Source organism: Dama dama, chromosome 22, assembly GCF_033118175.1.
Source record: "Dama dama isolate Ldn47 chromosome 22, ASM3311817v1, whole genome shotgun sequence".
Classification (NCBI taxonomy): domain Eukaryota; kingdom Metazoa; phylum Chordata; class Mammalia; order Artiodactyla; family Cervidae; genus Dama; species Dama dama.
Window position 1 is genome coordinate 10,309,087 of NC_083702.1, and position 14,831 is coordinate 10,323,917.

Sequence of the window (14,831 nt, forward strand, 5' to 3'; positions counted from 1 at the left end):
CTGTGTTTTTATGGACTATGTGGTCAGTTGTTGAGTTTCTTGTCCTTGAAGGCATTCAAACAGAGTTAGATGCCCATGTATTTAGGATACTAAAAGAGATGCTTGCTAGAAAAACTATTTGAAAGGCTTCTTCTAGGCAACTACTCAAACTGGCTTACACAAAAGTGTTTATTAGTCACTGGGAAGTTCAAGGCTTTCAGGTATAATTGCATCCAGGAGTACACAAGCTGTCATCAGAAATTTGCCACTCTGTGGCTTAGCTGAAGATTCCTCTGCCTTCACCCTATCTCTTGATATCTAGCAAACTCCATGAGGTGAAAGAATAAAAATTTCCAGATTATTCCAGGATAAGTCCTGGGACTGGTTCTGTGGGCACAGTTTTTGGGCAGGTGCCCATCCCTGACTCCATCTCTGTAGCCAGGAGGATGGAGTGAAAGTGAAGTCACTCAGTCGTGTCCGACTCTGTGCGACCCCGTAGATTGTAGCCTATCAGGCTCCTCTGTCCATGGGATTTTCCAGGCAAGAATACTGGAGTGGGTTGCCACTTCCTTCTCCAGGAGATCTTTCCGACCCAGGGATAGAACCTGGGTCTTTCACATTGTAGGCAGACACTTAACCGTCTGAACCACCAGGGAAGTCTTGGAGCAAACCGAGTGGTCAAACCAGTACCCCTACCCAAGTATCAGATCGAGACGGAGCCCCACTCAAAGCACAGAGGCTGAGAGAGGGGCCAGGGGAGGCTCCTCCCGGAAAACTGAAGCGCCTTCGGCAAAGGACCGGGAGGCCTGGACGGTGTGTGACCCCAAAGTGACCACAGCGATCTCTGGTTCACTCCGGCTGGAAATTCCGGCCACCCTCAGCTTGCAGGGCCCGAGGTTCCAGGTCGAGGATGCCACTTTTCAGTCCCCTGGGCAGTCTGGGGGCTGGCTGCTCAGACCTCGCTGACCCTCGCGTACCCTCCTGGCCAGGCCCGGGGGATGCTCCAGAACCGCGTGCTGCTGTGGAAGGAGCAGTCGGAGGCCAGCCGCAGCCCGTCGCGCGCCCACTCCCCGGGCCTGCTGGGCCCCGTACTGGGGCCGCCCTACCCTTCGGGCCGCCTGACGCCCACCCGCCTGGACATGGTGAGGCCCTGGGCGGCCCCGCCGCCGCCGTTCGCGCCCCCGCCGCCCCCGGCACCCTCCGCGGGACCTTGGGGCCTGAGGCCAGCCGCCTGGAGCCTCCGCCCCCCGAGGGTGCCGGTCTACGCAGCGCCCCTCCGCCGCTCCTTCCGCCCCGGCGCGGCCTCGGCGCCCCCGTGGTGGCTCGGCCGGCGGCCCGAGAACCCCTACGCCGACGCCTGGGACTGGGGGTGGGGGCTGGACTAGGGCGCCGCGGCCCCGCCCCTCCCCGCCGCACCCTCCCCTGCCCGTCTCCCCCTCGCAGCCCCAGAGGCCCCTGGGAGAGTTCGGCTCCCCCCGCAGCCGGCACGGCTCCGGCTCCTACGGCCCCGAGCCAGCCGAGGCGAGGTCCGCGTCCCAGCTGGAGCCAGACCACCGCCGGTCCCTGCCCCGGACGCCGTCCGCCTGTGAGTAGCCCCCGGAGCGCAGAGGGAGGGCCGGGGTCCTAGGCTGGGGCCCCGGGGCCGGGAAGAGGAGCCGAGGTTGCCTGCAGCAGCAGGGATCGAGGGTAGACGCCGGGGAGGACTTCCCACCCACGTGGCGCGGCGCTCTCCCGCCCCTCCGGCAGCCTCGCTCTACAGCAGCAGCACCCAGCGCTCGCGCTCCAACTCCTTCGGCGAGCGCCCGGGCGGCGGGGGCGGCGGCGGCGCCCGGAGAGTCCGCGCTTTGGTCTCGCACTCGGAGGGCGCCAACCACACGCTGCTGCGCTTCTCAGCCGGAGACGTCGTGGAGGTGCTGGTGCCCGAAGCCCAGAACGGCTGGCTCTATGGCAAGCTGGAGGGCTCATCCTCGTGAGTGGGAGCCCCGGGGCGCAGGGTGGGTTGGACGGCGGACTGGATGGCCTGGGTTCCAGCTCCGTCTGAGCCTTCCAGGAGAGCGGCTGTCCCTGGGGCCTCGGACAGCTCTCCCCTTTTCCCATCCCTCTCCTTGTCCCACCCTATTTTCCGCATCCCTTCTGCCAGAGAAGGAAGAACCTCTTTACCAAGCTCAGGGTGGTGGCCCTTGAGAGGATGGGACAGGATGGGGAAGGGGAAGGTTCTCTCACAAATGAGAATACTACCGAAACCATACTGCTTGGGCACCTACCGTGCCCCTCAAAGTGAGCCAAGCTCTGAGAAGAGACTGGACAGGGAGGTGGACCAGGTGCAAGGGAGATGCTGGGACCTTGCAAGCTGAGTGTGCTCAGCCCCTTGCAGTCAGGCACGGGGCAAATCCTTAGAGAACATGAATTGGGGCTGCTTTTGACACCACGCAGTAGAAAAGGGGGAGGCGGGGGAGTACACTGCAGTCCTGCAAGCCTGGAGGAAAGCAGGGACCACTTTCTCTGCCAGGGAAAAGGGGGAAAGTGGGAGCTTGCTGCAGCCACGCAGCGCCCCGCCCCCTCACAGGGCTTTATGGGCAAGAGACTGTGTGGTGCCCAGGCCCACTCATGCTAAGGAGAGAGGAATGAATGAGGATAAGAAGAGGGGATGAATGAATGCAACATCCACAGAGGAGTCAGCAGGTGCATGTGAGAGTGCTCGCCACGTGGGCTAGTAGATGGTTACTGGATGAGGGTGGTGTGGGCAGGTGGATGCGTGTTCCTGTGAGCAGATGGGCAGATGGAAGGGGGCACGGAAGGATGCACAGATGGGGGGTACACGTGTAGACTAACTGGAGAGGCGTGTGAGCGGATTGACAGAGAGGTGGGCAGAGGGCAAGTGCTGATGGATGGGTGAGTGGATTGCCGGTCCTGGGGTGGTTGCCCTCATGGACGAGCGATGCATGGACAGGATGATTGTGTGGATAGATGGGTGGATGGCAGATGACCGCATGGATCAGGAACGGGAGGAGGAGCCAATGGGTGGAGACATGACCAAGAACATGAGTGGTGGAAAAGACACCTGCTTTGCAGGCCCACATCAGAGGGCAGCAGGGTGCCACCCTGAAAGTTCCCTAGACAGGTGTGTAGCAAACCTCCCGGGGACCTAATTATAAAACCACCTAGAATAGTATATTAACGCATATATATGGAATTGAGAAAGATGGCAATGATGACCCTATATGTGAGACAGCAAAAGAGACACTGATATAAAGAACAGACTTTTGGACTCTGTGGGATGGGATGATTTGAGAGAATAGCACTGAAACATGTGTATTACCATATGTGAAACAGATCACCAGTCCCAGTTCAGTGCGTTAAACAGGAACACTCAAAGCCGGTGCACTGGGACAACCCTGAGGGATGGGATGGGGAGGGAGGGGGAGGGGGTTCAGGATGGGGACAGATGTACACCCATGGCTGATTCATGTCAGTGTATGGCAAAAACCACTACAATACTGTAAAGTATTTAGCTTCCAATTAAAATAAGTTAATTAAAAAAAAATAAAACCACCTAGATCAGAGGTCCCAAATCACAGTCCTGGGACATCATTATTCTTTCCGTGATTCAGGTTAGGGAAAACAATGGCGGGTTTCATCAGTAGGCATATTATGGTGAAAACAGAAGTAAAACGTTCTGAAAGTGGTTTTATTCTGTCAGTTTGAGTTGAAATAGCTTCCAATTACCTTTAGGTGAGAATGTTGTTGATCAGGTTTGGGGTGGGAGCGTCTATGGTGGCTCTTTGGAGAATACTTTCCCACGTGTTCTGCAAAGGCTAGGGAACATCGATCATAGTGTCTCTCTTTGACCCTGGCTGCTCTGAAGGTGCAGTAATGAACTTCCAATCAAAGACTCCACAGGCAGCGTGCCCGGAGTCACCGGAACCAGGGGGCCCAAGGTGGAGGGTTAGTAGCCAGGCACCCCTGGCTCCCGTGCTCCTTCCTCTGGGCTCCCACAGCTGCCTGCGGTCCCCCACCCCAGCCCAGCCCACCCTCTCCCCTGGGCATCACCTTTGTAATCATCTGTTTGTGGATCTGTCTCCCTGCCGGGCTGGGAGCCCCAGGGGAGCAGGGACTGCGTCTGGCTCTCCATGGGCCCTCTTATGTGGGTGCTCAGTGAGTAGGGAAAGAAACTGTCACTCCATGTCCTCAGATACAATGCTTTCCTTCTCAGATCTCCAGTTCCCCCTCTCTAAGGCACCCCAGCCCCTGGTAGGACCCATGAGTCTGAACAGGTGGCTTTGAGTGACAGCAAAGACCTCCTTCGAAGGACGAAATGAATTACTCTTGGAGCCAGGCCTGGCACACAGCAGTGCCCAGTAATCATCGACTCCTCTTAGAAGTGGTATTTTGATCACTGCTGTTGGGCCTTTTGCTTCCACCCCACAGGAGCGGCTGGTTCCCTGAGGCCTATGTGAAGCCTTTGGAAGAGCTGCCCATGAATCCCATGAACCCCTTGAACCCAGTGACCTCCATGAATCTCACAAACCCCTTGAACCCGGTGACCTCCATGAACCCCAGGAGCCCTGTGAATGAGCTGCCTTCTAGGTACCACTGGTCAGAGGTGGGGCAGGGGAAGGGGCTTCAGTGGCTGGGCAGGGTGGGGGGAGTGGCCCCACCCACCAGGGAGGGCATCTCTGAGCTGCGGTCCCGAGTGGGCCCAGCCTCCTTTAGCCCCTGGAGAAAGGGCGCCCCTATCTCACTACAGGTTGAAGGTCATTGTGTCCATCCCTCTGCCTCCTCTCAGGACTGCCTTCAAGCCAACAGTCCCCTTTCACCCAGGGGCAGGGGAAGAGGATGTAGGATGCTCAGGGGACCCAGTAGATGGGGTTGGATGCAGCAGGGCCTGAACCCTGGCCCCCTTCTCTTTTCTCCTTTCTCTGGACTCAGGTCCTACCCGCTCCGGGGTAGCCACAGCCTTGATGACCTCCTGGACCGGCCAGGCAACTCCACAGCATCTTCAGACTACTGGGATGGCCAGTCCCGCTCCCGAACCTCAAGCCGGGTCCCGAGCCGCACCCCCAGCCCCGCACCTACACCCTTGCCTGGCAGCCGCCGAAGTAGCATGGGCAGCATGGGGGTGGCCAGTGATGTCAAGGTGGGCCCCCTCCGGCAGTCTGCTCTCAACCCGGGGGTGGTCCAGTGGGCAGGGAGACCAGGTAACCCTCCCTGCCCTGCCCCTGGCTGGCTGGAGGGGACCCTCCCAGCCCAGCCTCAGCCTGCCCATCTGTGCAGGGAGGGACAGAATGGGCTTCTTGAGTCTGGGGTGGAGGGTCAGGGGGAAAGATTCCTCTAGCAGAGGGGAGCCCCAGGGTCCTGATGGGGGCACTGGAAAAGCACCCTCTCTGGAGCGGTGTTAGTCTTGGGAGATAGCACTTGACCCATAGGCTTCTCGAGTCTAACACCCACAGCATTTTGGGTTTTCAAATGCTTGACCTCATCTCGCAGGAGCTTGGCACTGCAGGGGCCTCTCTGGGCCCCTGGGTTGGGGGCTCGCTTGCTCCTTCCCCACCAAACCCTATCCTCCCTCCCCCTCACTGCAGAAACTCACGTCCTGGGAGCAGCAACCCCCAGAGCTCTTCCCTCGGTGAGTCCCCTGAGCAAGCATCAGAGGGGGCCGGGCTTGGCAGAGGGCAGTGGGGGAGACACGGTGGGCCTGACCCCATGTGGAGGTGACCCCATGGGCACAGGAGGTAGGGGCGGACGCCTAGCTCAGATGCCCAGATGCCTCCCCTTGATCCCCAGCCAGTTGGGGACCTGGCCCCTCTCACTCCTTCCTCTCTCCACCGCCAGGGGTACGAACCCCTTTGCTACCGTCAAGCTGCGTCCCACCGTCACCAATGACCGCTCGGCGCCCCTCATCCGCTGAGGCGCCTTCCTCCACCTGGAGTCTGAGGTCGTCCCCGCCACCCACACCTGCCCAGGGGCTGCCCAGAGCTGGCGGCAGCGGAAGCAGCAGCAGTGGATCCAAGGAGCTGGGGCCCTGGTACCGGGGGGTGGCCGTCCCTCCCCAAACCACACCCACACTAGGGTCTGGGCCCTTCAAATGAAAGCAGGCGGAATTGGGGGGCAGAACCATTTCTTCCCCTCCAGGGACTCCGGACTCTCCCTGGGGGCCTACCTTGTGCCCCCTCAAACTCTTCCCCCTTCTCTGTCCCAGTGGGGAGAAGCCCCTTGCACACCCCCATCCCACCCCACATTTGTAAATGGTGAGAAATCACTTTTGTAAATGGTGAGAAATAAAGCAAGTGCGACATGGCAGCCAGCCTGGCAGCGTCTGATTTAGGGGACAGGCTGAGGTAGGTTGACTGTGATTGACCTAGACAGCATATCAAAAAGCCAAGACATTACTTTGCCAACAAAGGTTTGTCTAGTCAAGGCTATGGTTTTTCCAGTAGTCATGTATGGGTGTGAGAGTTGGACTATAAAGAAAGCTGAGCACCGAAGAATTGATGCTTTTGAACTGTGTTGTTGGAGAAGGCTGTCGAGAGTCCCTTGGACTGCAAGGAGATCCAACCAGTCCATCCTAAAGGAAATCAGTCCTGGGTGTTCACTGGAAGGACTGATGCTGAAGCTGAAACTCCAATATTTTGGCCACCTCATGCAAAGAGCTGACTCCTTGGAAAAGACCCTGATGCTGGAAAGACTGAAGGTGGCAGGAGAAGGGGATGACAGAAGATGAGATGGTTGGATGCCACCGTCAACTTGATGGACATGAGTTTGAGCAAGCTCTGGGAGTTGGTGATGGACAGGGAAGCCTGGCATGCTGCAGTTCGTGGGCTCGCAGAGTCGGACATGACTGAGTGACTGAAGTGAACTGGGGCAGGTTGGGATGGAGACCTCACACTGGGAAGTCCAGAAGGTCCTAAAGGTGGTTGGTGGTTACCTGGGAGCCCTCACTCACTCCCAGCCCCTTACATCCCTCCTTTTAAGCAACTCTTTTGTGCTCAGGCTCAGACGCTCAGTCCTGTCTGACTCTGCGATCCCATGGACTGTAGCCCACCTGGCTCCTCTGTCTATGGGATTTCTCAGGCAAGCATACTGTAGTGGGTTGCCATTTCCTCCTCCAGGGGATCTTCCCGAACCAGGGATCGAAACTTTCTCCTCCATTGGCAGGCAGATTCTTTACCATTGAGCCACCAGAGAAGCCCAAGCAAGTCTTTAGGTCTGCCTTAACTCCTACAGGCTGTATTCCCCATCTCTACCCAGGGTCATTTCTGCTGTGGGTTCCCCAGAGAGGGAGGGTGGCAGCCACTGAGGCCTGGGACCACCAGCAAGTCACCTTCCGGCACCCTGGGACACAGCACCCTTTGTTCTGGCCCCTCCCCACCCCCTCAAGTCCCAGGCTATCCAGCCTGGATTAGCCTTATCCAGGGGAAAGCCAAAGAGGCCCCTCCTGGAATGTGGCCTGGGGGTGGGGGGCAGGCGAGGAGTTGGGGTGATTAGGGCTGGCGGGGCCTCTCCAGGGCAGGGCTGTGCCCCTTGTACCACAAGGAGCCCACAGGGCAGGGCCCTGTGTGTCTTCTGCCCAAGGCTCCAGGAGATGGGGGGACCCACCTATCTCTAGCTCCCCCTGCACAGGCCTGGGACAGGGAGCCCCACCATGGAGGGCAGCCTGGCACTGTGTGTTGGCTGCTGCCCTGTCCCTTCTCCCCTCCCAGCTCCCAACAGAAAGCCTCTTAGAGGGGATGGGGGTGGGGGAGCACTAAGCCCCAGGCTTGGGGGAGCGAGCTGCCAGAGTCCAGCCAGCGCTGATCTGCAGGAAGCCTGGGAGGCAGCCCCCACCTGGCTAGGCTTTCACGGCAGACCCGCCTGGCTGGCCCCTTCCTGCAGGCCTCAGGAGATGTGAGGCTGGATACCCAAACCCACGGGACAGCTCAGGTAAGAGTGGGGGGAGGGCTGCTGGGACCACCTCTTGTCTTGGCCCTCAAGTGGCTGCACCTGTGGTGAGGGGCTGATGCAGGAAAAGCCAGAACTTGGTCCTGGGCTGGGGAGCAGAGTCCTGGACACCTTGGCATTACCCAAGGTCAGGAGGGAGATCCCAGCACAGAGGGGTTGCAGAAGGGAGGGAAGCTTCTGCCCCCAGGTTGGACTGGTCCATCCAGAGCCCCCTCCCGGTCTGTTACAGGGGCACCTGGGGCTGCTGTGTGAACCCTTGGGTGGAGCTCCGGGGGTGTGGAAGGGATGTGGGGCTGCTAAGGGTTTGGAGGGAGAGGATCTTTCTTCCAGTGCCCCCTCAAAGGTTCCCATGTGTCCAGTGGAGTCAGAGATCTGACCACCCCCTACCAAGATCCACGGCTGACCTGGGATGATCAGTCACCCATCTTACAGGTGGGAAAACTGAGGCTCAGTCAAGGGGAGGGGACTGACCCAAGTCACAGAGCAAATCCCTGACTAAGCTGGGATGAATTGGAACTCTGCTCCCTTGGCTTCTGAGACAGGCTGATGTTGTTATAGTGTGCTTTGATTTTTCCTCCATGATGTTCTAATGACAGTAGACATTCCCATCACGGAGAAGAATTAAGAACATGCCCCAAGGCCAAGGAGGAAAATGAACTCCACCCATTTTGCAGCTGGCACTTCCACCGTGTTTGGTCCTTTGTCCTGAGACCCTCACGTGTGCACACTGGGGTCCCCACATGCCTCCAGTCACACACCGGCGGTCGCCCTCTCCCACTCACCTGAACCCCCTCTCCTGACATTGCTAGGTCCTGAGGGACAAGGAGTGCCCTCCGGAGGGAGTCTTCCTGAGGCCAAGACTCAGGTGGGAATGACTCTATTACCCTCCCCTCATCCTTCACGGCCCTTGAAGGAGGGGAGGTTTGGGATGAGCTTCTACCTCGGTTTCCGCTCCTGGCTTCATTCCCTGAGCAGGGCTCACGTGGTACTCCGGTGCCTCAGTTTCCCCACCCTGGGTCTCCATCCCCCTTTCTTGTCTGGGCTACAGACGCTCGCCACTCCCCCTTGTACCCTCTCTTCCACCAGAGGCGGCAGCGATGGGCGCTAGCGGTCCCCGGCGGGGCCCCGGCCCTCCAGACGGGGGCTGGGGCTGGGCCGTGCTGGGTGCCTGCTTCGTGATTACGGGTTTCGCCTATGGCTTCCCCAAGGCCGTGAGCGTCTTCTTCCGCGCGCTTATGCGCGACTTCGGCGCGGGCTACAGCGACACAGCCTGGGTGTCCTCCATTATGCTGGCCATGCTGTATGGCACAGGTCAGCGCCCCCCTCACGGACACCTCTCCTCTCCCCCAAGCCCAGGATTGAGGATCGGGATCAGGGACCAGGAGGCATCTGACCCAGGCCCCTCGGGGAGGGCATGGAAACCCCTGCCTTCCTGTGGAAGCGTTAGCACCAGAGAGGGGAGTAGCGGCCACTGGTGGAGCCCGCCCCCAGGTGGCTGATCTGGCAAGCTTGGCCAGCTGGAAGGGCCCCTCCATTTCTGTTAAAAGACCCACACCCGCCCATGTTACCGGTGGGGAAACTGAGATCTAAATAAGATTGCCAATCTCAAAGCCCTAAACACCTGTGCGGGGTGGGGGGGTGGGGGGTGAGGGGGCGGGGGCAGATGCTGGAGTTATCCTAGCCAAGCCGCGGGGATGAAGGAGGTGAAGGGTGGGAAGGGGAAGCCTGGGGAGGAAGGCAGCTCATAAGGGAATGAAGCCCCTTCTGCTATTTCCGTTCCATGTTCTCAGGAGGGCAGGGGACCCGTACCGGCTCCACCCGCTGTGTTCCCCGACAGGGCTCTCTTTGGCGTGTCCCAGCCAAGCTAAGTGACTTTGGCCAAGCCCCTGTGCTCTCTGAACCAGGGGCGAGTGACCTCATCCCTTCAAGTCATCTCTCAAGGCTGGGAGGTACAAAGCCTGGAGTGTCTGGACCACAGAGGGGTCCAGCCCGATTGGTGACCCTGCTCTGCCCACAGGCCCGGTGTCCAGCATCCTCGTGACCCGCTTTGGATGTCGCCCGGTGATGCTGGTGGGTGGGCTGTTGGCCTCCGCCGGCATGATCCTAGCATCCTTAGCCACGCGCCTCCTGGAGCTATACCTGACAGCTGGGGTGCTCACAGGTGAGGGCGCCCACTGCTCCCCTCCTTGGGGATGGGGCTGCGGGTAGGGTCAGGAGACCTTGCCACCAGACCTCCTTGTCCTCAGTTTCCGTATGAGGGCCGGTCCTCGTCCCTCGGCTCAGTTCACCCCATCCCTTGGTCTGTCCACCCTGGGGCGGGAGTGTGTGTTTGGGGGTGCTCGCCCCTGCTTCCCGCTGGGGGCTGGGCTGGGGGCGCCCTCGGAGAGCCCGGCACAGCACCGCCTCGCCCGCAGGCCTGGGTCTGGCCCTCAACTTCCAGCCGTCGCTCATCATGCTGGGGCTGTACTTCGAGCGGCGGCGGCCTCTGGCCAACGGGCTGGCGGCGGCCGGCAGCCCGGTGTTCCTGTCGGCGCTGTCGCCGCTCGGCCAGCAGCTGCTCGAGCACTTCGGCTGGCGCGGCGGCTTCCTGCTGCTCGGCGGCCTGCTGCTGAACTGCTGCGCGTGCGGCGCCGTCATGCGGCCGCCCCCGGGGCCCGGCCCGCGGCCGCGCAGGGACAGCGCGGGAGACGCGCCCGGCGAGGCGGAGGAGGAGGCGCCCTCTAGCGGTCGGACCCGCCGGCGCCTGCTGGACGTGACCGTGTGCGCCGACCGCGCCTTCGCGGTGTACGCCGTCACCAAGTTCCTGATGGCGCTCGGGCTCTTCGTGCCCGCTATCCTGTTGGTGAACTACGCCAAGGACGCGGGCGTGCCCGACTCCGAGGCTGCCTTCCTGCTCTCCATCGTGGGCTTCGTCGACATCGTGGCGCGGCCGGCGTGCGGCGCCCTGGCCGGCCTGGCGCGTCTGCGGCCGCACGTCGCCTACCTCTTCAGCCTGGCCCTGATGGCCAACGGGCTCACGGACCTGAGCAGCGCGCGGGCGCGCACCTACGGCGCCCTTGTCGCCTTCTGCATCGCCTTCGGCCTCTCCTATGGCATGGTGGGCGCCCTGCAGTTCGAGGTGCTCATGGCGGCTGTGGGTGCGCCCCGATTCCCCAGTGCCCTGGGCCTGGTCCTCCTCCTCGAGGCTGTGGCTGTGCTCATCGGACCGCCCTCTGCCGGTGCGCCCCGTCGGAGGACAGGGTGGCCTAGTGCCCCGGGGTCCCAGGGAAGCTGCGCCCCCCCCCCCCCCCACCTTATCCTGGATGGAACATCCAGGGACGAGGGAGGGGAAGGGACCCTTTGGGAGAGACAGCCCGGTTACACTCCCCTTCCCATGACCAGTTAGTCTCCCCTCCAAGAGGTACCACCTGCTCAGGGTAGGGCCGGAAAAGCCAGGAAGTGTGCCAGGAAGAACCCAACGTGGGTTGTCTCCAGCAGATGGCACAAAGGCCTTGTGAAGTGCAGGTGCTATTCTCCTTCTGCAGAGAGGCGCAGAGGCCAAGTTCAAGTTGCCAGTCCCAGAATCAGAGCCCAGCCCAGCCCAGTGCTTAATGCCCACACCTCTGAAACACTATATCTGAGTGTTTAGTCTCCCCAGCCTCCAGGGGTGACTGGAGTAGGGAATGTCCTTGGGGAACCGGGAGCAGAGTTCACAGGGGGCAGGGCGCTGGTCTTCCCCTGTGCACACTGCCTGCTGGGTGCTCTACATGCACACAGGAAGTCATCGTGATGAGGCGGTAGGGTAAGGCTTCCTGCAGGGTGGGCATGAGCGTGGGCTTTCAGGGCAGGACGGGACCCCACAGGAGGGGACACAGGGTGTGTCTGGGGGACACTGCTCTATACAAGTAAGGCAGGAGCGAGGATCAGAAAGGTGGAGGTGGGAGACACTAGGGTCTTCCTGGGTGGTCAGGTTATCCCTGAAACAGCAGGAAGCCTGCCCGTGCACAGGAGAGAGCTGAGGTCGCAGGCTCCAAGATGCAGCCATGACAGGAACCACTTTTGCTGGGGCCCAGGCTGCAGCTGAGATGGTCCGGGCTAGCTGAGCGCCCTCATCAAACTTTGCCAACTCACCTGACCCAGTGGGGACCACAAAGCTCCTAAAGCCATGTGGGCAGCCTCCGAGCCCACCACCAAAAGTTATAAAAGGCCAGAGGCTCAGAGACTCATCTTTCATTTTCTTGTGTGACCTGGGGTGGACCTAATAGGCAGAGAAGGTACTTGGGGTGAGAAGAAGGTGAGGAAAACCACACGACTGTGTGTGGGGTGGGCCTGGCTGCTGGACTGGGGTCAGGGAGGCAAGTTTAGGGTACTGCTCAGAGGGGCACAGGGTGGGCAGCCGGCTTGAGGACCACCAGGGAACCTCCTGAGGCCACTGAGGTGCATACTGAGAGGGTCACAGCCTGCTGTGGACTGCCACAAGGAGGCCCCTGAGAGAGCGAGGCATCTGAGGAGCCACACGTTAGGGGAAATACTTGCAATTTAAAGATTTTCTTGAGGGAATTCCTTGGCCCTCTGGTGGTTAGGACTCTGCCCTTTCACTGTGGGGATCTGGGTTCAGTCCCTGGTCAGGGAACTAGCATGCTGCAAGCCACGCAGTATGGCTGGGGGATAAAAAAGACTTTGCTGAGTATGAAAGTAACATGTGCCTGTGATAGAAAGCTTGGAAAATACAGAGAATAGGAGTAATCTCTCCACAAACCCTGCCTCCAGTCCCATGCTGATGATAGCTCTGAGTTACATGGGGCCCCCTGGGAGAGGGGGTGGCCTGGGAGGTTGGGAGAGAGCTGAACCAGGCCCCTGAAGACCAAGGCGGTTAGGTGGAAAAAGCAAGAGTTGGGGTCCCCAGGCTGAGCCCTGTACTCTCCCCACTCCCAGGTCAAATATCCCCAGCGGGGCCAGTTCCAGGGTTCATGTGGAGTTTGAATCTGGGGAACAGGAGGGCCCTTATAAAGGGCTGCCTCACCTCGGGCCCCACGTGCTCAGTCACTTCTGTTGTGTCCGACTCTTTTGTGATCCCATGGACTGCAGTCCACCAGGCTCCTCTGTCTATGGAATTTCCCAGGCAACAGTAATGGAGTGGGTTGCCATTTCCTTCTCCAGGGGACCTTCCTGACCCAGGGATCAAACCCACGTTTCCTGCATTGCAGGCAGATTCTTTTCTCCTGAGCCACCGGGGAAATTTAGATCCAGGGAGGTGAAGTGGCAGTTTTAAGGTCTCAAATGGCAAACCCTCATGGATTTTTGCCATCTGTAAAATAGGAACAAAGGCTGGGGCGTGTGTGTGTGTGTGTGTGTGTGACCAGTGAGCCCCACCAGAGCACTGCGTGCGTGCGTGCGTGTGTGTGTGTGTGTGTGTGTGTGTGTGTGTGTGTGTGTGTGAAGGGTGGGCTCCCCTGCCTGCCCTCACCTCCCCGTCCGCCCTCCCTGCAGGCCGCCTGGTGGACGCGCTCAAGAACTACGAGATCATCTTCTACCTGGCAGGCTCCGAGGTGGCCCTGGCGGGGATCTTCATGGCTGTGGCCACCAACTGTTGCCCGCGCCGCCCCAAGGACGGCCCGCCCAGCCCAGGCACGGAGGGCGGGGCCGGCGACGGGGAGGAGGCGGAGGCCGAAGTGGACTCTGACCTCCCGCCCGCCGGCACCGAGGAGGCCGGTGGCCTGGAGGCCGTGGAGGTGCTGAGCTTGGGCGCTGGGCCTTCGCAACCCGAGGTGAAAGTGGAGCCAGGGCTGGACTCTTGAGCCTCTGTAGCGCCGGGTGGCAGGGACTTTGGGAATGGGGCTTCCCCTCTCAGAGCCCCGATGGCCCCAACAGGGCCTGGCACACCGGAGGGGCGGGGGGCGCTGCTCCTGGGGGTCACCTCCGGGGCTCCATGAGGGGAGCTGCCACCCTCAACTGCCTGGGAGCCCTGGTCCCGCCAGTGGGGCCGCTGTTGCACGGCCGGTGTGAACCTGAAATTCATAAAACTGAGCTGACAACGAGTTCTGTTTCTGCATCTCTGGCTGCTCCCTGGGGGTGGGGGCGTGGGGCGGTGGGCCAGGAAGAAGTCCGAGAGGCTCTTCCCCAGGGCCTCTGATGGGAGCTGGCGGGCGTTGGGGATGGAGTGGCAGAGGTGAAGGGTGGCAGGGGAAGGTGGCCCCGATCCCGGTCCCACTGTTTGGCGCTGTGCACCAAAGCCCCGCCGGCAGCAAGCACCTGCCGCTGGAGGGTCCCAGAGCGGCGGGCTGGGGCTGGATCGATCCAGGCTCCTCACAGAGTAGGTGAGCGTATGTGACTCCAGGACTCCATCTAGTGGTGGCGGCTGGGAGAGCTGGGGCTGCGGGTCGGGGGATGGAACCTACCTTGCCCCCCTCGCCTTTCTAGGGGATAAACTCGGGTTTCCTGGAGCCTTTGCTCTGGACATGTGTCCCTGTGGACACATGGCTGCTGGCCTCCCCTCCCCAGCCTCCCTGGAGTCCTAGAGCGCACTCCTCGATGGCACTTTTTTTTTTTTAATTTGACTGCAGTTGGGTCTTAGTTGTCAGAGGTGGGGGGTCTTCCTTGCATCGTGCCGGACGTCTTTCTGTCTTTCCGTTGTGGCGCACCAGCTCTCTAGTGGAGCTACAGGGGCTCAGCAGTTGCGGGGCTTGGGGGTTAGTTGTTCCGCAGCACAGTGGGATCTTAGTTCCCTGACCAGGGATTGAACCCCGGCCGTCTGCATCGGAAGGTGGATTCTTCACCACTGAACCACTAGGGAAGTTCCCCGTCAGTGGTAGGAAGTCCAGTGCGGGCAGCTCCAGGTCTCACCCTGGCTGGGAAGGTTTAGGGATGTGTTTTCTCTTACATGTTCACCCTCTTCCCACAAAGGGACACTTTTCTTGCCTCCCTCCCTCCAAATC

General features: G+C 60.4%; 2 protein-coding genes across 2 annotated transcripts in view; both read left to right on the forward strand.

Moving 5' to 3' along the window:
• Window positions 1-6,274, forward strand: part of BAIAP2L2 (BAR/IMD domain containing adaptor protein 2 like 2) — a 29,781-nt gene extending 23,507 nt beyond the window's left edge. The window contains exons 8-14 of the mRNA XM_061124573.1: window positions 969-1,121; window positions 1,423-1,564; window positions 1,726-1,948; window positions 4,408-4,566; window positions 4,909-5,116; window positions 5,562-5,605; window positions 5,812-6,274. Coding sequence (XP_060980556.1) covers window positions 969-1,121; window positions 1,423-1,564; window positions 1,726-1,948; window positions 4,408-4,566; window positions 4,909-5,116; window positions 5,562-5,605; window positions 5,812-5,887 — 1,005 coding nt within the window. The 3' untranslated portion in view covers window positions 5,888-6,274. The remainder of the gene's footprint in view (window positions 1-968; window positions 1,122-1,422; window positions 1,565-1,725; window positions 1,949-4,407; window positions 4,567-4,908; window positions 5,117-5,561; window positions 5,606-5,811) is intronic.
• A 1,786-nt stretch (window positions 6,275-8,060) lies between these two features.
• Window positions 8,061-13,892, forward strand: SLC16A8 (solute carrier family 16 member 8). Its single transcript, XM_061124046.1, has 6 exons — window positions 8,061-8,349; window positions 8,727-8,782; window positions 9,004-9,228; window positions 9,935-10,078; window positions 10,332-11,135; window positions 13,387-13,892. The coding sequence occupies exons 3-6, from the start codon at window positions 9,015-9,017 to the stop codon at window positions 13,692-13,694; spliced, it is 1,470 nt and encodes a 489-aa protein (XP_060980029.1). The 5' UTR covers window positions 8,061-8,349; window positions 8,727-8,782; window positions 9,004-9,014; the 3' UTR covers window positions 13,695-13,892.
• Window positions 13,893-14,831: the final 939 nt, after the last annotated feature.